Source organism: Vanessa atalanta, chromosome 9 (assembly GCF_905147765.1).
Source record: "Vanessa atalanta chromosome 9, ilVanAtal1.2, whole genome shotgun sequence".
In the NCBI taxonomy this organism is placed as follows: Eukaryota; Metazoa; Arthropoda; class Insecta; order Lepidoptera; family Nymphalidae; genus Vanessa; species Vanessa atalanta.
In genome coordinates, this window is record NC_061879.1 from 10,028,959 (window position 1) to 10,052,773 (window position 23,815).

Genomic DNA, 23,815 nt, shown 5'->3' on the forward strand with positions numbered 1-23,815 from the left:
CAATTTTCTGTCCGCGTAATTGACATAATAAGTCATATCTTAAATACCTACGTTGTAAGCCCAACTTCGTCCTGTAATAGTATGATGGAAATAGTAGTTTGTTGAATATGAATCTGAAAAATCAACAAAAAAACAAACTTTAATGTCCTAATTAGGACGATCACTAATTTTTTGACTATACCTTTACAGAATATCGTAATAAATTCCTTATTAGCATGACCAGATAATTCTTAAAAACCTATTAACCTATTACCAATTGCAATTTAAATTGTAATCCAAAAATATCAAATGAGACTGAAAAAATCGCGCTGAAAAGCATATCAATAGTGTTGTAATATTATTTTTACTAACCTAATCTAATCTTGCTTATATTAATGTTCCAGAATTGAATCGGTTAAGAAGGAAGACAAAGGAATGTACCAATGCTTTATTAGAAACGATCAAGAAAGTGCCGGTGCTAGTGCTGAACTGAAACTCGGAGGACGATGTATGCATTTTACTATATTAATAGTATTAATATATTTTCAATCTTTAATAACATATAAGTAATCAAATTGTTATCATTAAAATAATTGATTATAATCCAATATTTACGCCTATTTTAAGGCTCAGCTCTCTATTATTAAATATTCTGGTTTCTCTTACGTTGCAGGAACCATAATATTCTCGAAAAATAACAAACAAGAATTGCTTAAGTTCTTGGTACATATAATTTTAGTCAATACAGTATTAAGAATCTGATAGTTATTCAACGTTAATTTCGAAGGAAAATATCGTAAAAATAGATTAGTAAAAATGTTAAAAAGGAATATTTTCTATGTTTTCAGTCGAACCACCTCAGATCCGTCATAGCTTCGGCGAACAGACCCTCCGCTCCGGCCCCTCTCTGCGACTCAAGTGCGTGGCTTCCGGAAACCCCACCCCCGACATCGCCTGGCAACTCGACGGAGACAAGCTCAACAGCGGAGAGAGGCTGCAGATCGGACAATTCGTTACCGCCGACGGAAACGTCGAGTCGCACCTCAACATCTCGTCCGTACACACCAACGACGGAGGACTCTACTCCTGCATCGCATCGAGCAAGGTATCTAATTATATTAAATACTTTTTGTGGTTAGGTTGCCAATTGAGAAAATATTAGTATTCATTACTTTTCCAAGTTTCTTAATCACTTGTAACCGATTCTATAAGTTCCGAAACAAAACATACATTAGTGTTGATTGGCGGGAAACCAATTTATTGGCTAAAGAATTTCTCGGGAGGATCGGTCTCACGTCGGATTTATAACCTGGGATAAATGATGATTTTGGAATTGAATGAACCGTGGATATCAGATTCTGTGATTCTGTGCGCAGGTGGGCAGCGCATCTCACGCGGCGCGAGTGAACGTGTACGGGCTGCCCTACGTGCGCGTGATGAAGAAGCGCCCCGTGGTGGCCGGAGACACGCTGGTGGCGCACTGCCCCGTGGCCGGATACCCCATCGACTCCATCGTCTGGGAGCGCGACGGACGGTACGGACGCCCCAGATCTTAAAATCTGGCTCAGATATTATTGCTCATTGTGGCATAAATATCCAAAAATATTTAATCCAACTCTATCGGCCATCTATATAATTTTATTTAGTTCTCAGTATAATTTTTGCCGACACAGTTTGTTAATCTTAGAGTAAGTCTCATCTGATTGATTTGTCAAATTAGACCAGCTTGACAACTGGCTTCCCACGAGGAGGATGACCCCAATAGATGATTAGTTAGTTTTGAGAGTAGTGTAATATGAATTAGCCTGCTATGCATGTCATTTGTTTCAAATCATGTATTATATGTCATGCATATAATACATGATCATGATCAGCATATGTTATTCTGATCTTTATCATATATATTTGGCAAAAGTATAATTTTATATATTATAAAATATGTCATTTTATGGACAACTTAATGTAATAAAATAAATCAAATTTGATGATACCTCAATCAGCTGTTCTTGTGCATCGGTTGATTACAGTAACGTACAAATGTGAAATTATATTTTCAGTGTGTTACCCATCAACCGCAAACAAAAAGTTTTCCCCAACGGCACCCTCGTCATTGAGAACGTCGAACGTACGAGCGACCAAGCGACCTACACTTGCGTGGCCAAAAACTCCCAAGGATACAACGCTAGAGGAACTCTCGAACTTCAAGTCATGGGTAAGATACAAATTATTACAGCCCGAGTTAGAGGAATGTATTTTTCGTCACGTCAAATTAATAATCATGTATTTACTGCGAAAATCGTTCCTCTGTTCTCGGTGCCTATATTCGTGAGTTAATAATCTTTGAAGTGGTTACAAATTCAAACGAAATAAATACTTCTATGTAGAAATAATACATACATTAAATCTTTTTTTTTTTAATAAATAATTTAACAGAAAATAAAATGAGTAAAAAGAATACCTACATAATTAATATAATGATTACTAAATTGAATTCGACTTCAAGGATTATCTATATAATTAGACACAACTTATTCTTTACTTGAAAATGCAACAAATAAAATAAAAGCAAAAATGATACTTCGTATGAGTTTAAATTCAACTACTATTGTAAATATTAAATATAGTAAACTATTACTGAAAATATTTGTTGCATTTGTAAAGATTCATTTTTAAGAATTTGGAAGAGCCAATTACTCACTGCTCCAAAACAAAGATACTATTAAAAAAAACAGACCTCAGAAAATATATTTCAAATAAATACAGACTATTCTGATGATAAGGTCCCATGGGCCGAGACTAGGTGACGCTGGAAGAATTCGGTAGAGAAGACCAAATTGTTTATTATTATAATTTACATAGTTAGTTATTCGACTGATAAAAATTGAATTGTGTTTATTTTTAAGTCAATAATTTCTGCGTGATTGTTATGTGAAAACACGAGTCACCATCTACACATTCGCTCGTTTTATATCCAGAGAAATCTTATTGGGTATGCTTACATATTTAAATAAACGTTCTGGACAGATGTACAGATTTTAGAAAACTAGAGATTTTAACAATGTCGTTTGTCAGCTGAATCAACATGTAACAAATTATCTAGGAAGGATTTTTTCTAAATTAGTTCATGTTAAAAATTTAATATCGATGGTTAATTGTATTATCATATAAACTGAATTACACTCGTTATGTTTGTTGTAATGAAAAAATTATGGAGCAGAAAGTAATATCACTGATTTTTTTAAATCTATACAAATGTTACGATTTATTAAATAAACTGAGAGAATTATAATTAATCTTTACTTATATTATTAAGAACTATGTAAATTATTATTATTCTATGCTAATCAGTGTCTCTTCCACGAGTAATGTCATATGTATCTAATAATAGTATCGCATCAAATAATAGTACCCATTAAAAATTGCATTTATTTTATAGATTTCATTATGACATTACCATGATATAGTTATTTTAAGAAAAACTAATATATTTTTTTTACAGAGGGGTTATTTTAAAAGTTTGGTTTTCAAATTTCGTAATAGCAATATTTAAATGTTTTCTCCAAATAGTACGTGAAGTTAGAGTTTATGCCCGCCAAAGATACATCGTTTGCCACACACACTCCTGTCTGTAGTTTTAATAATAAGAATTTGTATACAGTACCGCCACAAATATTGCCATTTGAGTTCGGTGATGAACCTGCGAATGCCGGAGATATGGCTTCGATCTCCTGTGCCGTAAGCAAGGGCGACCAACCTCTAAATATCACATGGGTTTTTAATGGAGAAATTGTATCTAAAAGAAACGATCTGGGTATCGTTCTTACCAATGTTAATAGAAAGACTTCGATTTTAAACATTGATTCTGTGAATGGAATACACAGGGGCACATATTATTGTGTGGCTACGAACCAAGCTGGTTCCGTCAATCACAGCGCTATACTCGAAGTGAATGGTACCAATCCAAAATTGTCAACTTTATTTTCTTTTATTTATAATAAAATTCCCGAAAGACCTTTCTACCTCAAACTTACATAAATACGATGATGCTTTTTATTAGTTCCACCACAAATTACTCCATTCGAATTTGGCGAAGAAATACTCAATGAAGGTGAAACAGCTTCTGTGTCTTGCGTTATGAGCAAGGGCGATCTACCTGTAACCTTTACTTGGCTCCTTAACGGAGAGGAAATTAGACCCCGAAATAATCTCGGCATCGTACTAACTACAATAAGCAAGAAAACGTCTATTTTAAACATCGAATCTGTCAATGCTGTGCATAGAGGCTCGTATACTTGCGAATTAAAAAACCAAGCGGGCGAAACGAATCACACTACTCTTCTAAGTGTTAATGGTTCGCTTATTTCTTTATTCATATTTTTATTTGTTTTAACGCTTTTCTATTACTACAGTACCTCCTCAAATATTACCTTTCGACTTTGGCGATGAACCCGCTAATGCTGGTGACACTGCTTCCGTTCAGTGTGTTATGAATAAGGGTGATCTACCGGCTAATTTTTCATGGAGTTTAAACGGGAGAAAGATTTCTCAAAGCAATACCATGGGAATCGTAATAGGCAGCATGAGCCGAAAGATGTCTATTCTTAACATAGACTCCGTCAATGGAACACACCGAGGACAATACGTTTGTCATGTAGAAAATTTCGCTGGACACGTCAATCACAGCTCGACTCTGGAAGTTAATGGTCATCTGATATGAAATATAATTTGCTTGTGTAGTTTTTCTTACGGTTTTTACTTACACATTTTAAAAGTAGTTTTTAAAAACAGTTTTACCTCAAATCCACCCCTTCACCTTCGGTGACGAGCCAGCCAATGCAGGTGATACAGTCGGAATCCAATGTATGGTGACTAAGGGCGATGTGCCATTAAATATAAAATGGTATCTGAATGAAAAAGATGTTACCACAATTCAAGGAGTTTCTGTTACCAAAATTGGCCACAAATCAAGCTCCTTATCGATAGAGGCCGTTTCGTTCATTCATAAAGGTTTATATACTTGCTATGCTGCTAACCAAGCGGGCCATGCAAACTATTCGACAGAATTAATAGTTAATGGTAAAACGATATTTTTCATGTATATTAAAAGCTTTTTATGAATACCGCATCACAAAATCCTGTCTATTTCCTTTTTTTGTTAGCATTTTCCCAAATAGTTTCTCTAAAAATGTTAGTTCAGTAAAAATACGGTACTAAATAAACATTGCCAGTTATTTAATTCATCTTTTCTATTTAGTTGTACCGCAGGTAACACCATTTGATTTTGGGGACGACATATTAAATGCAGGTGATACAGTATCATTAACATGTACAGTAGGAAAGGGCGACTTGCCCCTTAAAATCCATTGGCACCTTAACGACAAACCTCTGAATTCCGGTAATGGTCTGTTCATAAATAGAAATGGAAAAAGAATATCAGTTTTGAGCATAGAGAATGTGCAACACGAACATATTGGAAACTATACTTGTATTGCGGAGAATGAAGCCGGTCGCAGTAGTCACAGCGCGATTCTCAACGTTAATGGTACTTTTAAAACACACAAGAACATCAATATTGCTTATGCTCGCACGACATTTGATTAGTGTACATAGTTTTAAGTTATTTATATTCTTTCACCAATCCGTTCCATACAAATAACTAAATATGTAATATATAAGGGAAAATTGTGGTTTCCTTAATTTGTTAATGATGTTTTTTATTATTACGTTCTGTAGTTGTCCCGCAAATTATGCCCTTCGATTTCGGCTCCGATCCTGTAAACGATCAAGAAATGATTGTGGTAATATGTACGGTTAGTAAAGGCGATTTACCGCTTAGTATACAATGGTACTTCAACGGAAAGCCTTTAAAGTCTGATACTAATGGCGTTTTACTTACCAATGCGAAAAGAACAAGTCAACTTACTATTGAATCAGTTTCGCATCTCAATCAGGGAAATTACACATGTGCGGTTAAGAACCAAGCAGGAACAACGAATCATTCAGCAGAATTATATGTTAACGGTACTAATATGAGACTTCATGCTATTATATTTTGTGCTAATTAGCCTTATTTTGTCCTCGCTTAGTCCCTCCACAAATAATGCCATTTGAATTTGGCGAAGAACCTGTTAACGCCCAAGAAATGGTTTTGATCACATGTACAGTTATGAAGGGTGACCAACCTTTGAAAATAGATTGGTATTTTAATGAAAACATAGTAAAACCTGGTGATAAAGGAATATCCCTAATGAATAGTAAACGTGCAAGTCAATTAAGCATTGAGTCCGTTAGCCATCAAAACCAAGGAAATTACACTTGCGTCGTGTCTAACCAAGCAGGCGTTATGAATCATACCACCCAATTATTCGTTAATGGTACAATATTTATTTTTGGCTTGACCTTGTAGAATTAGTACATTTTTTCTATGTTGCTTCTTTTTAAATCCTATCCTCAGTAACTTTGGCGGGCCATAACAATAAAAAATATATACTTAAACATAGTAACATATGATATACAAAAACATTTACGAACCATATTTAATAACGACAGAAGTAGGTTAATCAGGAATAAAACAAAATTATTTCAGTGGCACCAGTAATAATACCTTTCGATTTCGACGAATCCGTATTTTTTGGCGAGGGCGTTCAAGTTATGTGCCATGTTCCAAAAGGAGATAAACCATTAAAGTTCAAGTGGAGTTTCAGTGGAGGAGATGTGAGTTTGCTCTCTGGGGTGAATATAATGAATGTCGGGGATATGGGTTCAGCTCTCATAATACCAACTGTGACAGCAAAACACGCCGGCAATTATACATGCACTGCATCCAATGTTGTCGCCAAGGCTAGTCACCATGCAACACTCAATGTCAAGGGTATTAATTCACAGTGAAAAAATCCGTGCTTTTCGTGTTTTGTTATCCCTTACATCCTTGCGTAAAGCATTAAGATATTATTTTAAAAACAGAACGTTGATCTTGATCTTACAGTGGCGCCTATTATATCAGTTTTTGAATTTGATGAAGCTGTTTTTTACGGAGAAAGTATTCAAGTTATGTGCAACATACCAAAAGGAGACTTGCCAATAACACTATCATGGTTATTTCAAGACCGACCTTTAGAAAAAAAACATGCAGCAATTGTAACTAAAGTAGGCGATAGGAGTTCTATTTTGGCTATACCGTCCGTAACAGAGAAACATACTGGAAACTACACTTGCACCGCTTCCAATATCGTAGCGAGCACGAATCATACAGCTAAATTAAACGTTCAGGGTACACAACTATCAAATTTGCGTGTTATAATTTTATTTTAGTTTGTTTCATTTTTCCTATCAGTTCCTCCGCACATCGTTCCATTTGTGGCTGAAGAGCCAGTTTTTGCCGGCGAATCTGTACAATTGACGTGTCACGTATCTAAAGGTGACACGCCTCTTACCGTTTCCTGGAGTTTTCATGGGAAGGAACTATCCTCTCATGAAGGAATAACAACAATGAAAATTGGCCACCGAACGTCGCTTCTTACAATTTCTAGTGCAACAGCTAGTCACAGCGGCGAATACACATGTCACGCTTTGAACGAAGCCGGTCTAGCTGTCCACTCCACCACAATTAATGTCCACGGTATCTTATAAATTCCCACTACAGTGCTTGCCTCTGCCGCACGCTGCACGCTTGCATATATAATAATAATAAAGGGCTTTAACTTTCTGGATTAACAGTTTTACCGTACATCGTACCATTTGAAGCAGATGAGTCAGTATTTGCTGGTGAACCTGTTCAGCTTAGTTGTCATGTATCAAAAGGTGATTTGCCTCTTGATATCAAGTGGCATTTCTATGGGTTTGAAAATACATCATCGCATCTCGGCATTATGACAACGAAAATGACGTCGCGCACCTCATTTCTTTCCATTGCCGCGGCTACTGCCGCCCACAGTGGCAATTACACCTGCGTAGCTAGCAATAGTGCTGGTTCTACTAATCATTCCACTGTCCTTAACGTTCATGGTCAGTTTCATTGATTTACACCATTTATATTATGTTTAACACTTGCGGCCAAAGGATATGTTAACAGAATAAGCATGTATTCTGTTCACATATCCAAAAGAAATGTTAGCTTATTATTTTTTGTTCATCATGGTACCTTTTTTTCATTCGTTTATTTTATCTAATATTATAGTCACACCAAACATATTACCGTTTGACGTCGACCAAGCTCTGTTTTCTGGTGAATCGGTTCAGATGATGTGCCATGTATCAAAAGGAGATATACCATTAGAAGTGTATTGGGAACATAACAACCAGAAACTGTCCCATGAGTTAGGAATGTCTACTAAAGTTGGAGAAAGATCATCCTTATTGATGCTTCCCTCTGTTACCGGTGCTCATAGCGGCAACTATACATGCATTGCAAAAAATCTTGCTGGGACCGCTTCCTACACAACGGTTCTAAAAATAACTGGTACTTATATATAAGAGTACACTTATATGTAAAGTTATGCTAGGAATATATACATAGCAGTTATAATTATTTAGTGTTTTATTTCTTTTAACGTAGTAACTTAATTTTAATATTTTAATTGCAAGTGGTTCCATACATAATCCCATTTGAAGTCGAAGAATCTATTTTTGCCGGCGAATCGGTACATATTACTTGTCACGTATCGAAAGGAGATCGACCACTCCAAATAATGTGGAGTTTCCAAGGAATAGAGATTCCTTATCACAACAATATGGGCATAACTACTACAAAATTAGGAGAAAAAGCGTCCGTTCTTAGCATACCAACAGCAATGGGTCAACACAGCGGAAACTACACGTGCACAGCCAGTAATCGTGCCGGTCGCACACACCACTCCGTTCTCGTCAACATTCATGGTATTAGATGTCGCCCTATTCCTCTTCCTTTAGAATAAATTCTGAACGTCATAGATGAATATTGCACGTTTAGACTTAATCTTAGCATTATCTTTTTGTTCGTTTTGATTAGTTCCACCCCATATAATGCCATTCGAAATCGAAGAATCCGTTTTCTATGGAGAATCAGTACAAATGACATGCCATGCTAGCAAAGGAGATCGGCCGATGTCCATTTCGTGGACTTTCGAAGGTCAAGATCTCGCCTCTGTTTCTGGAATCAAGACACTTAAGATGGCGGAACAAACGTCTTTCTTATCGATAGCTTCAGTTACCGGTGCTCACAGTGGCAATTATACTTGTATTGCAAGAAATAAAGCCGGAGAACATAGGCACTCGACTACCCTACACGTTAATGGTATTTTTAGTTATATATCCCAGCATGTATTCATGTAAATCACTAATATATTATATATTATTTTATTTGCTCAGTCGTCCCTCACATCAAACCTTTTGAATTGGACGAAGCCGTTTTTGCGGGTGAGTCCGTACATCTTGACTGTCACGTGCCGAAAGGAGATATTCCCATGAATATTACTTGGAGCTTCCAAGGGTATCCTGTAACACGTAGAATGGGTGTTAAGACGACAAGTTTGAGCGAACGTGTATCTGTGCTGGATATTCCGTCTGCTTCGGGGACAAACAGTGGGAACTATACTTGCACAGCTACAAATAAGGCAGGCACTACTAATCATACAGCAACCCTCAACGTCATCGGTATTCAATCTAAATAATAAACAGGTGTTGCTTGCTTGTTGTTTAGTTCCTCCTGTCGTCCAACCATTTTCATTTGGAGAAGTCGCAATGAATTCTGGACAAGTGGTAACCGCAGCTTGTTCGGTTATTGAAGGAGACCATCCGCTCCATCTAAGATGGCTTTTTGACGATGAACCCATTAAACCAAGATCAGGGGTGGCCGTCTATAATATTGGAGAAAGAAGCGCTATTCTTAGTATTGGTTCTGTAATGCATAGTCACGCAGGAAATTACACTTGCATTGCGGAAAATGAAGCAGGAATCCATTCGCATACATCGTCATTAATTATAAACGGTGCTTGGCCTCTGATATTTAACAAATATGATTTTGTCATTATTATTTCTGTATTTTAAGTTCATTTATTTAGAAATATATTAATCGTCTAGCAAGATAATGATATACTTCCAGTACCTCCAAACATTCTACCGTTCTCGTTCGGTGAAAAACCTGCAAATGTCGGAGAATACTTACAAGCAGCGTGTACAATAAACTTTGGCGATCTTCCACTAACTATAACTTGGACGTTTAATGGCCAGTTAATTTCACAAAGAAACAATGATTACTCGTTGACTAATTCAAAACGTAGTAGCTTACTTATTATTGAGTCTGTTGATGCAAAACATGCTGGTTCATATACCTGTATTGGTGAAAATCGCGCCGGGCGTGCGACATACGCAGCAGATTTAGTTGTTTATGGTTAGTCGTAAAGTTTAGTGGTAGCATCCTATTTTTAGTATTATAGATCAAGTTTGTTTCAGTTCCTCCCAAGATTGCACCTTTCACTTCCGGTCCAGAACCGGCTTTCTTAGGAGATTACTTTGCGCTACAATGCATTATTACTCATGGAGATCAACCAGTTAAAATAGAATGGACAATTAACAATCAATCAGCCAAAATAGTCCCAGGAACCCGTGTCAGTAGCGTCGATCGAAGAAGTAGTGTACTTACTATAGAATCCGTACAAGCTAAACATGCAGGCCAGTATAACTGTACTGCCAGCAATAACGGAGGCGTTGTTTCTCATACTACTGAATTAATTGTAAAGGGTGCGCCAAAAAAACCTCTGTTTTATACTTTAAAATAAATTCTATTTCCGCTTCAATATAAGATATTTGTTGTCCCAGTTCCGCCTTTGATAGTGCCATTCAGTTTTGGGGAGGTACCAGCTAATCCTGGAGATGCTGCTGTAGTGAATTGCGTTGCCACTAAAGGAGACCTGCCACTAGAAATATCTTGGACATTTAGCAGCGAAACAATAGACTCAAGTTTGCACCGAGACATCATGACTACCCCGCTAGGTTCGCGAGCCTCTGTACTCACGATTAATTCAGTGAGTGCAAATCACCAAGGAAACTACACATGTATCGTTCAAAATGCGGCCGGGCGTGCAGAACATGCTGCGACTCTTGTTGTAAATGGCACGTTTTTATATATTTTTCAAAATTGTATCGTTAAGACAGGGAACTAACATCACAGTCTAGCACCTACAGAGGTCCAGTCCAAACATTATCTTTCAGACACGTTTCTATAATCCTCACGAATTACTAACAATGCTTTTCGACAATCTATCTAACAGGACCAACAATGGTTATTTCCAGTATTACCCCGCATTGTTCCATTCTCATTTGAAACTCCTCTGTACGCGGGTCAGGCAAGTCAGGTCACTTGTTTAATTTCGGAGGGTGATCTTCCACTTGACATTCAATGGTACTTCGAAGAACGACCACTGAAAGAAATAGCCGGTGTTATGGCAACTAAAATCGCACAGAGGGCTTCACTTCTCCTCATCGACCCAGCAGGGTGGTCACACAGTGGCAGATATGTATGTCTCGCACGCAATGCCGCTGGTTCTTCCAACTATTCTGCCACATTAGAAGTACACGGTACATATAATAGCGCATAAAAACCTATATTCCTAGCACGGATTAGCTTTGCGTAGCTACAATGTCGTGAGCTTTTATAATCAACCAATTATATTGATTAATTTAATCAAAATCTGCCTTTCTAAAGAGTTATCTATACACCTGCTAAATACATTCTTCTGTTTTATAAAATAGAAACCAAAATAGTTTCCGTTACGTAATAGAGACCAGAATATAAACAATGTAGGATAATCGTTCATAGGAACCGGCTGCGGCTATCATCGACGAAACCATTTCTTCTTCCAATCCGTTCTTGCATATAGCTATCCTGCATCCATCCGTATCCTGTTTTTCCTATCTGTATATTTATTTTTTCATTCTTTATTTGCATATTCTATATTCTCGTTGCCTTGCTTGCTAATAAACTGTGATTTGAAATAATGTGATATTAGAACTTAATAGTATATAACAAAATTAGAATTTTATATTAAAATTATAATTTCAAAATAAGAACAGTATCATAAATAGAAATGTCCACATTGTTTCAAATGATAGATAAAAAAATATACTTTGCAACGATGGTTTAACATGCTTTTTATGGTTTGGTTTTTCAGTCACATTTAATTATTTGGTTTGTAGTTAGCTAAAGCTATATTAGTTTAATTTGCATTGATAAAATAAAAAAAAAGCTTCTACAGCATTGCTTTGCTGTAAATATTCCTATTTATTAAATTTTAAATAACTTAAAGTTTCAATGTTTTATTTAAATTAAAGTATTAATTATTAACGATTGTAGTCTGAATGTTATAGAAGCTTTATAGATATTTGTACTTTTAAATAACCTGGAAAATATATATTTAAAATCGTTTAAAATAAAAAGAAATTCAATGATAACAAATTTAAGAACTTGTTTTGTTTTCAAGTGGATCCAGGTTATTTATTTACTTTTAAATAAAGGATGAGATTTCATTTAAAATTCAATAATAATTATTATAACAGTTTGCACTAGTGTTACTTATTTTATTGATGAATCTATTAAAATACAATTAAAAACAATAATAATAATAATATTCAAATATATTGTACTTTGATCTCATCCTAATTGACAATTTAATATATACTTTTAAACCATTGAAAAACTGCTGAATCGATTTGATAAAATCTATTTACTGCAAAAGCTATTGAACTGATTCAAATATTTAGAAAAAAACTATAATTAAATATTTTGTTGCTTAGTATAAAATGTGTATCACATAGAATCGTTTTTAAGAACTCGAAACATTTTAGTTCCCCCACGTTGGATTTTGGAACCAACTGATAAGGCATTTGCGCAAGGTTCTGACGCTAAAGTTGAATGTAAAGCCGATGGCTTCCCCAAGCCTCAAGTTACCTGGAAGAGGGCTGAAGGTAGGTTATCTTTTATATGGTAATATTATTTTATTTCATACTCGTCATATATAATTTTATTCTTAAAAGCATAACTTAATACATAGGGTAAATTAAATACAATTTCAAACTATTTTTAGGAGATACGCCTGGCGATTACAAAGACCTTAAACCAAATAACCCTAATGTAAAAGTTGAGGACGGAACACTGACGATTGCGAATATTCAAAAGACAAATGAAGGATATTATCTTTGTGAAGCAGTTAATGGAATCGGATCTGGATTATCTGCTGTTATTTTGATTAGCGTTCAGGGTAAGGAATAAAATATAAGGTTTTTTATTTTGATACTAAACCGTACTCCAAAATATTCATTTGTTATGCATATAATTTTAGCTCCACCCCAATTTGAAATCAAAATGAGAAACCAAACAGCTCGCCGAAGTGAACCCGCTGTTTTGCAGTGCCAAGCTAAAGGTGAAAAGGTAATTAATTTCATGAAATAATATATTCATTCACAATTTATGTATATCAAATTTAAAATTTCGTTTGAGTTCAACAATTCTGAAAGCCTAAATGGCCATAACTAGTTGTAATACGTGGATCTTAACCGATGATATGCGATTAGCCAAAAACATTGAGTTGTGATAAATTTTATAATTTAATATGTTTTAATATAGAAACCATGTAGCTTGATTATAAATTAATATATTGAGATCATACGTGACAAAATTGATGATAATTATCGTACAAGGACCAAGCTATGTCTTGTAAGTATCATAGTAAGCAAATCTTTGTTATTAATTTATCTCCACTGAAAAATATTTTTGTTACATACAAAATACCCAAATATTTATCAATTTCTCCAATATCAATAGCCCATTGGAATTATCTGGAACATGAACAACAAACGTCTTGAACCCAAATCCGACCCCCGCTATACAATCCGCGAAGAGATTCTGCCTGGTGGTGTTGTCTCCGACCTGAGCATCAGAAGGACTGAACGATCTGACAGCGCCCTATTCACCTGTGTTGCTACCAATGCCTTTGGCTCTGATGATACTAGCATCAACATGATTATTCAAGGTAAATATATATATGTATTCTTTAAATAATTTGTTAACAGAAATCATTTAATTTAAATAAAAATTTCACTGTCCGTTTCTTTATTATTTAATTAGTAGAAAGTGTTTTTAAATGGATTTTTGTCACTCGACAATATCGCACGTGGTTGAAATTGTGTGAATTTTCCCCTTTTTATGGTCGAAATTAGACCATAGATATTATTGTGCGCATAATGATAAAGTATAATTTTAATATGTGATAAAAATGTAAACTAGAATAGAACAATGTACTACAATTTTACATATTGTCGCATATTTTGAAATAATTGTTATTCGTCTTTCAGAGGTACCCGAGGCTCCCTATGGCTTAAAAGTTCTGGATAAATCTGGAAGAACCGTTCAACTTTCTTGGGCTGCACCTTACGACGGAAACTCGCCGATCAAGAAGTTCCTTATTGAATACAAACGGGCTAAAGGCAATTGGGAAAAAGATATCGACAGGTAAATGATACTATTCCATAAAATCGTCTTACCGACAAGGTATATCGGAAAATTAATGTAAATAAAATTTATAGAGTTCTCGTACCTGGAGATGCGACTGAAGCCGGAGTGTTCAGCTTACGACCAGCTACTGCTTATCACATCAGAATTGTAGCAGAAAACGAACTCGGAACCTCAGAACCATCGGAGACTGTCACTATTATCACCGCAGAAGAAGCACCCACTGGCATGCCACAAGACGTAAAAGTTGACGCCGTTGACAAACACACCCTTCGAGTTACCTGGAAACCACCTCAGCCTCAGGATTGGAATGGTGAACTTCAAGGGTAAATTTCTAGCAGATTTTCTATGGCTTTTAATCATAAGAATAACAGTTTCGTCAAATATGTAATAACATAAACCACAACTTTCGAACTTTATATTTTAGTAAAGTTTTAGAAAATCGATAAGCCAATTTATGAGCTGTTTTTGAACTCGATTTCGATTTGTCTTTATCTAATTTTGGTTGATAAATCGGGGAGTGTAAACTTAGAGAAAAGTGCTGTTTGAAGGTACAGAAAAACCCCTTAGTCTAAACTATACGTCTCGCGTTATCTTTGCTGACAAATATAACATAATTTTCAGATACTATGTTGGTTACAAGCTCGCATCAAGCAACAAATCTTTCGTCTTTGAAACTGTCGATATCTCCAAGGAATCTGGCAAGGAACATCATCTTGATATCTTCAATCTGAAGTAAGTATGAAATATTATAAAATTCATCAATTATGTTAAAATTTTTCACAACTTCTCTACGGATAACATACATTTATATAATTATAGAACTTACACCCAATACGCCATCGTTGTTCAAACCTTCAACAAAATGGGATCTGGTCCAGTATCGAATGAAGTGCGCGCTTACACTGCTGAAGGCGCCCCCTCTGCCCCTCCCCAGGACGTCCTCTGCACCACTCTTACCGCGCAAACCATCAGAGTGTCTTGGGTATCCCCCCCTCTTGCCGCCGCTAACGGACTCATTAAATCTTACAAAGTTATCTACGGCCCCAGCGAGACCTGGTATGGTAAGTCATACAGTTACAATTATTTTCACCGGAGAAATACCTTATGCAAAATCAAACTTTCGATTTATATATGAATATGATTTCTTATCGGCATTGTTAAATAAAATTGACTAAAATTGTAGACGAGAAAACGAAAGACACCAAGATCACCGCCAGCAGCGAGACCATCCTTCATGGACTTAAGAAATTCACGAACTACTCTATGGAAGTACTCGCTACCACCAACGGAGGTGACGGTGTTCGATCTGTTCCTATCCACTGCCAGACTGAACAAGACGGTGGGTGTAATCGGATATCTCATTTAGTTTTGCTTATCGAATATTTCTACTTAGAGTTTATTCAAATACATTAATGCAGAATCTTTAATAATATTCTAAAGGTGCGAGTCCAATTTGATAAATTTTGAGTGATAATGCTCGTTTATTGAGGCTATGTTAGAGGTGAATTTACGATAACTGGTGGGATTGCGCAGCTGTTATCCCAATGTGACCTGATCGCTCAATGAGCTGATCTCTGTGTGTGCAGTGCCCGAAGCTCCGCGTGCAGTGAAGGCGCTGGTTATGGCCGCTGACTCCATCCTCGTGTCGTGGCGCCCCCCAGCGCAGCCCAACGGTGTCGTCACCCACTACAACGTGTACACGCAGGCGCAGAATGCCGAGCCACATCCCAACAAGGTGACGCGCCTTCACACTTTACGCTTACCGCCTTACCGAGAGCTCATATATCCTCCTCTGACATTTTTCGAACAGCATTAATGTTATGGAGGTATAATGTGGTAATTTTAGGTACCCGCATCTCAAACCAGCTACTCGGCAACCGACCTTAAAGCTGGCCGCTACGACTTCTGGGTGACCGCTTCCACCATCATCGGAGAAGGACAACCCTCAGCCACTGCCTCCTGCAGTCCCAGTGACAAAGGTATATACATAAATATATAATTATTTTGCAGATGATTTATTATAATCATTTTTATTTACAAATGCCTAAATATCTTTTAGTACCCGCAAAGATCGCATCATTCGACGAATCGTTCACGGCCACTTACAAGGAAGACGTTAAACTGCCCTGCCTCGCCGTCGGTGTTCCTCCTCCTAATATTCTGTGGAAGGTAATGTAAAAATGAATGTATGCATAATGTACCTCTACGTCAAATTAAAACACCGATCATCATAAGGTCCAACTATATGCAATTTAAATATGATAATTTTACCTTTAGGTAAAAGGACATCCTCTGGAAGCATCGGAACGCGTACGCCAACTGCCCGAGGGTTCGCTGCAGATCGCCGGAGTGGCTCGCGAAGACGCCGGAGAGTATTCGTGCCACGTGGAAAACCAGTTCGGAACCGACACCGTCACTCACACGCTTTCTGTACTCGGTAAGATATCATTTTCATCATCACACATTCACATTTCCTTTACACTTATTTGATAGAAATTTTCTAACAAACAAATATGAGGAAAATGTTCCCGGCCTGTCTGAGTGGATCCCACTCACCAATTTTTCTAGTATCAAACAGTAATATTATACTTTGTATGTTCTATTCTGGTTTGGAGGATGAGTGAACTGATATAATTATTATATTGCACCTATTACACTATATTAACATAAAATCTCAGATCTCGCGGTTGATAGCACATTGGCATAAGCAATTACAAAAAAATTGTACAGCGCCACTTCGTCAAATGACACATTTTCTCGTTTGTTTTCCAAGATAAGATTTGAGTTTAAATGTTTTCAATAACTCCAGCCCCGCCATTCCCACCACAACTGAACATCGCCTCGTCCTCCGTGTCATCGCTGACGCTTCGCCTGAAGCCTTCGCTGGACGCCGCACAGTCTCCCGCAGCGGGATATACCATCCACTATAAACAGGAATTCGGCGACTGGGAAACCGTTCAGGTTGTTTATTTGTTTATGTTTTGATGTCTTTGTATTGATTTTTTTTTTTAAATATGTGTCTATTTTTGTTATAGTTGAGTATATATTCAAAACAATTATTAGTAAAAACTCTAGAAAATATATTTCAAATATACTTTAATGAACGCTAAAACTTAAACTCAAAATAATTTAGTAATTGTATATTTTCTTAAAACTGACATATTTATGATATAAGTACTTATATCTAAAAAGATGTAGTACGTTTATTTACATGCAAATTTCAAAAATAATAATTCGTTATCATTGCAGATTCCGAGCAACACTGACACGTACACACTTGAGAACTTGTTCTGTGGATCCAGATATCAACTCTACGTGACTGCTTACAACGGGTATGTCTTATTATCACACAAAAATGACCCTTAAGATATATTTTTTAACACCTTGTTTATATCACTTTGTTTGTGTGGCACCATGAATCTTCGGCGTCGACTTTCTAAATATGATAACGATTAAAATTCATCCTCGCATTTAGAAGATTATTGCATAAACATATCTGCGACATCAGGTAACGGGTGTTTCTGCGAGACCTTTTGTGTGGGCTCAATAGTGTATTCGGCAAAAAATATTCAAATATCATATTATTATGAGCTTATGGTATGGTATACTCGTATGGTAATAAAAAGTCATTGTTTTTTTCATCAACTTACTGCAAGTGTACTTTGTGTGTGTTTTGCTTTCCAATAATTACTTATCACATCGCCGCCAAACTCGCTGTTTAGATACGGTTATTATATTATAAGCTACATATAATACGCGAGCTCAAGATTTATAACACACTATGCAAACAACTCAAATGGACAAATAAACTCAACTTTGAACTTTGTCTGTAGCGTACAGGCTTTAAGGTCCATATTACATTGTGATGCCTCATTCATCAAACTTTCTATAACTGGTAAAGTAGTAATCTGTAAATCCCAGCATCGGCACGGGCGAGGCGTCGGACGTGGTGATCGCGCGCACGCGGGGCTCCAAGCCGCCCGTGCCGCGCGCCGCCGACTTCATCGAGGTGGGCTCCTCCTCCGTCACGCTGCACCTCAAGCAGTGGCTCGACGGCGGCTGCCCCATGAGCCACTTCGTCGTCGAGAACAAGAAGAAGTACGTATCCCACCCCACCTCACACACACACACTCACCCCGCTCGTCGTCTCTTCACCGAGTGCGTCATTTTGCTAAACTACAAAATAATCATAATCGTGTTTGTAATCCATCCATTGTATCTCCAGGGGAGCTGCCGAGTGGAACCAGATCTCGAATGCCGTTAAACCCGGCGGAAACTTCGTTGTACTTGGTAATAAATACTGAACAACAGGAGTAAATCAATACTTTGATAGAACTCTCTTTAAATTAAAATTAATTAAAAACAAAATACGAAGTTTCTATGTAGATCCATCTTATCATTGTAGACCTCGAACCAGCCACGTGGTACGTCCTGAGGATTACCGCTCACAACAACGCCGGATTTAACGTAGCCGAGTACGAATTCGCAACTCTGACAATGACCGGAGGTGAGGGCTCGCTCGTTTCGATATGGTACAATTGCTCTGTAATACCAAAATACAAACACTCGATTCAAAGGTACCTGAAATGCATCGCCGTCGGACAGTAAATACAATATAACAAAGAACGAACTAAAGCCACTCGTAGCCATAATGCGCCCCCGGCTCGCATTTCAGGTACCATCGCGCCGGTGCGGGAGGTCGGGGACGGGGCTCTGACTCCGGAGCAGACGCTCAAGATCATCCTGTCCCACCTCAACCTCATCGTGCCGGTCGTGGCCGCCGTGCTCGTGATCATTATCGCGATCGTGGTGGTGTGCGTGGTGCGCGGCGCGCGGGAGCACCAACACAAAGGTGAGCGGCTTGCAGGCACGGTGGCGCCGCTGCCGGGCGCCGGCGCCGGACGGGACCTGCCGCCCTGGCTGCGCGCCTGGCTCGAGCCGGAGGTGCTGGTGCCCATCCTGGCCACCGTGGTCGTATTCATCGTGGGCATGGTGGTCATCTGCCTGACGCTGGCGCGCCGCAACACGCCGCACCGCCTGCGAGGTCAGAAGGACGCGTACTGTATGTATGGTGGCATGGCCGCCGCTTTGTTTATTATTTTTCATCATTTTCATAACAATCACTTTTCAAACATTATTCTTGAAAAAAAAAATACGTTGTAAGATGAGTATTAGAGAAACTAAAAAAACATCTGATGTATAGTCATAATAGTCTCATTCTTTTGATTTATCCTGCTTAGTTCGCTGTTGGCATATTCAATAGAACATAACGGCAACCGAGCTTAACGTAGCTACTAGAAAATAAATGTAATCATAACACGCATGCACATGTAATATCAATAATTTTTAATTACTCATCTTTTTTTATAGTTTGGCTATAGTAACCTTGAATGTACAAAACATTTTATACCTAATCAGAATATTTTTTTCAGGAAATAAATATAATATTTGTAAATGTTTCTAGTAATATTTTAAAAATATCCAAGTGTTATAATTGTTTATGAGTATAGTCAAATTAAGTATGTGTATGTATACACATATCCTAAATTTACTTGGTGGTAGCTCGGTAGAAGATGGTTACTTGCAAGCCCGGTAAATACCACCCACTAATCACATATTCTACCTTCCAGACTACCTACCGCAATATTAAGTATTTTTGTGTTCCGGTTTGAAAGATGAGCGTCCCAATGTACCTACAGACACAAGATACATAACATCTGACATTTACTATATATATATATTTCTCACAGTACCAATGTCTTTTGGCGGTGGTGTGCACCTAGCATCAGGTGACTTATTTACAAGTCCTATTATCAATAAGATAATAGGAAAACTAGTCACGTTTTGTAAATTTCCCAGTAACAAAAGAGTTACATCGAATGGATGTAAACATATGTGTAAGCACGTAGCGACGTGACGCTACAGCGCGTGTTCGGCCGGCAGACGACGCCGTGTACAGCGCGGCGGGCGCGCTGGGCGGCGCGGGCGGCACGCTGGACAAGCGCGGCGGCCTGCGCGACGAGCTCGGCTACATCGCGCCCCCCAACCGCAAGCTGCCGCCCGTGCCCGGCTCCAACTACAACACCTGCGACCGCGTCAAGCGCCAGGCCGTCATCAGTGAGTCGCATCCTTCCAACCCGCGCCCCACCGCCCCCCACCGCCCCCCACCGCCCGACCATTCGTCACGCGCACTTCTCTTCCGCGTTCCAACCTTAACTTGTCACACGTATATCTTTCTATATAAAATGTGTCCGCGCCCTACGTTGTGTCGTATCAATAATGTACGTTCCTATATTTGGAACGCTACCAAATAATCTACAAAAATATAATGAAAGTTTTTTTTGAGTACAACAATGTTATATTTTTAGATACTAGGTGCATAGGTTTTCCATTTTAACATTAAGTAGTGGATATAACAGTATGTGTAGTAACAGTCTTAGGGTACGTGGTATGATAATAAGTATCGAGGTTCTGGATTAACAACCAGCCGGAATGGACTTCTTGAACTGTCACAGGTACCATACAAAGTTATAATAGAGTAGATATATGTTACGGCTTCTTCCAACTTTCCTTTGTGCACGTTTATCTCTACATTTGGCTCCATCCTCAATTTATCTTGTTTTATCGCTTTTTCATTCTTTTCGACCTAATTTTGATAAAAATATATCTGTGCGAAAAAATATTTTAATTTATTATCTTTTTTTCTTACGAAACCCTCTAGTCAATAATTAAGTTGTATTTTCATTTTTACCCTTTTTAATTATGTAGACAAAACATATGGTTCGTTAATTTTTTTATATTAATTATTATGGATATTTAAATTTTTGGTGGCAGTTGTAGTGCTTTTATGTTTCGGCCGATTCCTCTTTTCTATACTTTTATTTATTTTCTTACTCATTCATTCCACGTTAAGCGTTCATTTTGCTCACAAAAGAGGAAACGTCAAAACATACAGGTAACCTCCCTAAACGTAATGTAATTCGGTGTACGGAATTCCGACTCAATATCTCACAACTTGATCGAACTCCCACGATATACGGTGCATCCACCGAGGCTATTCCGAGGCGCTCATGTTATATCTCGGAGCACGGAGTGTGCATCAAGCAGTGAGATATCTCGGGCGGCGCGCATGCGTAACGCAGTAGTGTGGTTCAGTGGGCGCGCACTCCACGTGGGACCCGCGCCGCCACCACTACGAGCGCGTGAGGCGACTGCGCCGCGCGGGCTCCGGCGACACGCTCTCCACAGGTGACTCGCGGGCTCGGCCGACACGATGTACACCGCAACAAACACACACAACCACACCTGCAAAAAAAAAATACACGACACAGACATACATAACAACATACTTACATATCTATCTATTCACAATCGTTTCGTTTTCGAGCCTCCGCGATCGAGAAGCTTGCCTCGCTTTGTTGAAAATAAGAATGGTTAAATTTTAGTTCTGATCATTGTGAGTTATTCTATAGGGGCTTTATTTTAATGGCAGTTAATAATATTAAATCAAATCTGACATAATCTTAATAATGATTATAACGATCAATGGATCGTTCTAAAATTTAATATCTGTTCATTACTATATTCTATATATATATAAAGCTCCTTAGCTATTAAATTGCCGTTTATCATACAAGGCTTAAACTAAAAGCATAAAGAATATTTTTGTGATATGTTTATTATATGACAGTGTTGCCATTTAAAATGTATTTTATATAAAAATCCTGTTCACCGATTTTTTTTATTATCGGGTTTTATAAGAGTTGAACTTTATCTCCATCAAAGATACCATCTAAACAAGTGGACCATTACGACTAATATTTCCGATGATCGTCGATTTAACTTTTATTTCAAGTGACAAACCGGTGAAGTACAAAAACGAGCCGTCTATTCTTCAGATAATATTGCGTGCGTCTGTACGACATTGTTATATCTACTGAACTGGGAAATAATGTAACTTTTATTATTTATTCCTTTATATAGCGATATCAAGGATAAAGTTAACACTAGAATAATAAATGAGCAACATTTTTTTTAATGAACATTATATTGATTTACATTTAACTAAGCCTTATCTTGACGAAAATTTATATTCAAACTCTAAAGGCTTTCCTTTAGAGTTTGAATATAAATGAAATACCAAGTATACCTACTATTTGAAAACGGCGATTTCATAGGTTTGGATCTAACAATAACTTATACTTACTAACAATGCGTAGGATTCCTTCATAAGGTAAGAGTGTTTTGTGTTTATTTTTAGTGTATTTTACCGTTTTATTGCAAGTCATTAATCCCTGCTTTATTTCTAACACTTGTTAATTTTTATTTGCTGGTATTGCATCTATATATTTATAATATTTTTCGGTGTACTTATAATGACAGAGATTGAAAAATATGTATTAATACCTAAGAATAAAGGGTTTATTTTATTCTACCATAATCGTGTTGTTTGTGTTACCGATATTTTGCAAAATATATTAATTGATTTACAATAAAGTAAAAAAATATAAAATGGAAAATACTTAAAATATTAATTTACATAGTTCTATATTGATGGTGAGTTATCTATATGGATGTCAACTTGTAACTAGTTTCACTTAAAATTATTTAATAATAAGATTAAAACACATGTTGCTGATTTAAAATTGTCCTAACATTTCAGCGTCCATCGCATCAATAAGTGAAGACAATCTAACATTCGTTCCTCACACAGGCATGGAGGATGAGATCTGCCCCTACGCCACGTTCCATCTGCTCGGCTTCCGCGAAGAAATGGACCCCAGCAAGGCCATCGCGTTCCCGCACCACCACCCGTCGCACGCCGGCACGCTGGCGCACCCGCACCCGCACCCACACCCCCACCACCCCGCGCACTCGCGCGCCGGCTCCCAGAGCATGGTCAGTGGATCGGCCCACAGTCTACGCTGGGTCTTCATTACGTTTTACTTTATTATTATTACATTTTATTACATCAAATTTTATCATAAATAACATTATTGTGTACAATTATATTTTAATAAATAGCCAAGAGCTAACAGCCGCTACGCCCGTAAGAATTCCCAAGGAGGACAGAGCGCCATCTACTCCACCGCTCCCGAGTACGACGACCCTGCTACCTGCGCTGAAGAAGACCAATACGTATGTCGTAATTCTCCGTATTAATTTGTTTAACTAGATAACGGATATCACACTATCTTGCCTTCATCCCACCATCTCCACATTCATTCTCCTAATCTTACGTCATAGTTATCAATATCCACACTCATACTCTGCGAGTAGACTCCGAAAATATATCCAAAAGTTCAATCGAAGCTCCTTATACTGATTATACTTTGTAATCATTCGTCCGTC

The 23,815-nt window shown here is 37.6% G+C and overlaps 1 protein-coding gene across 50 annotated transcripts in view; it reads left to right on the top strand.

Annotated features, from left to right (window-relative positions):
• The window catches only part of LOC125066627 (Down syndrome cell adhesion molecule-like protein Dscam2), a 62,332-nt gene that overhangs the window by 33,976 nt on the left and 4,541 nt on the right, over positions 1-23,815 (top strand). For 25 of the 50 annotated variants that reach the window (XM_047674800.1, XM_047674802.1, XM_047674799.1 and 22 more), the window contains 28 exons: positions 384-487; positions 828-1,084; positions 1,356-1,513; positions 2,037-2,191; positions 10,774-11,067; positions 12,799-12,918; positions 13,038-13,211; positions 13,293-13,381; positions 13,775-13,982; positions 14,305-14,461; positions 14,536-14,787; positions 15,086-15,196; positions 15,284-15,525; positions 15,648-15,803; positions 16,051-16,199; positions 16,311-16,443; positions 16,524-16,633; positions 16,742-16,901; positions 17,274-17,425; positions 17,714-17,796; positions 18,386-18,562; positions 18,690-18,754; positions 18,870-18,971; positions 19,140-19,526; positions 20,408-20,581; positions 21,620-21,712; positions 23,178-23,362; positions 23,489-23,602. In XM_047674800.1, the coding sequence (XP_047530756.1) occupies positions 384-487; positions 828-1,084; positions 1,356-1,513; positions 2,037-2,191; positions 10,774-11,067; positions 12,799-12,918; positions 13,038-13,211; positions 13,293-13,381; positions 13,775-13,982; positions 14,305-14,461; positions 14,536-14,787; positions 15,086-15,196; positions 15,284-15,525; positions 15,648-15,803; positions 16,051-16,199; positions 16,311-16,443; positions 16,524-16,633; positions 16,742-16,901; positions 17,274-17,425; positions 17,714-17,796; positions 18,386-18,562; positions 18,690-18,754; positions 18,870-18,971; positions 19,140-19,526; positions 20,408-20,581; positions 21,620-21,712; positions 23,178-23,362; positions 23,489-23,602 (4,561 nt within the window). Of the gene's footprint in view, positions 1-383; positions 488-827; positions 1,085-1,355; positions 1,514-2,036; positions 2,192-4,036; positions 4,331-4,388; positions 4,683-4,767; positions 5,056-5,712; positions 6,001-7,312; positions 7,598-10,773; positions 11,068-12,798; positions 12,919-13,037; positions 13,212-13,292; positions 13,382-13,774; positions 13,983-14,304; positions 14,462-14,535; positions 14,788-15,085; positions 15,197-15,283; positions 15,526-15,647; positions 15,804-16,050; positions 16,200-16,310; positions 16,444-16,523; positions 16,634-16,741; positions 16,902-17,273; positions 17,426-17,713; positions 17,797-18,385; positions 18,563-18,689; positions 18,755-18,869; positions 18,972-19,139; positions 19,527-20,407; positions 20,582-21,619; positions 21,713-23,177; positions 23,363-23,488; positions 23,603-23,815 lie in introns of all 50 variants that reach the window. The other 25 variants (XM_047674809.1, XM_047674806.1, XM_047674807.1 and 22 more) reach the window with 15 other exon arrangements.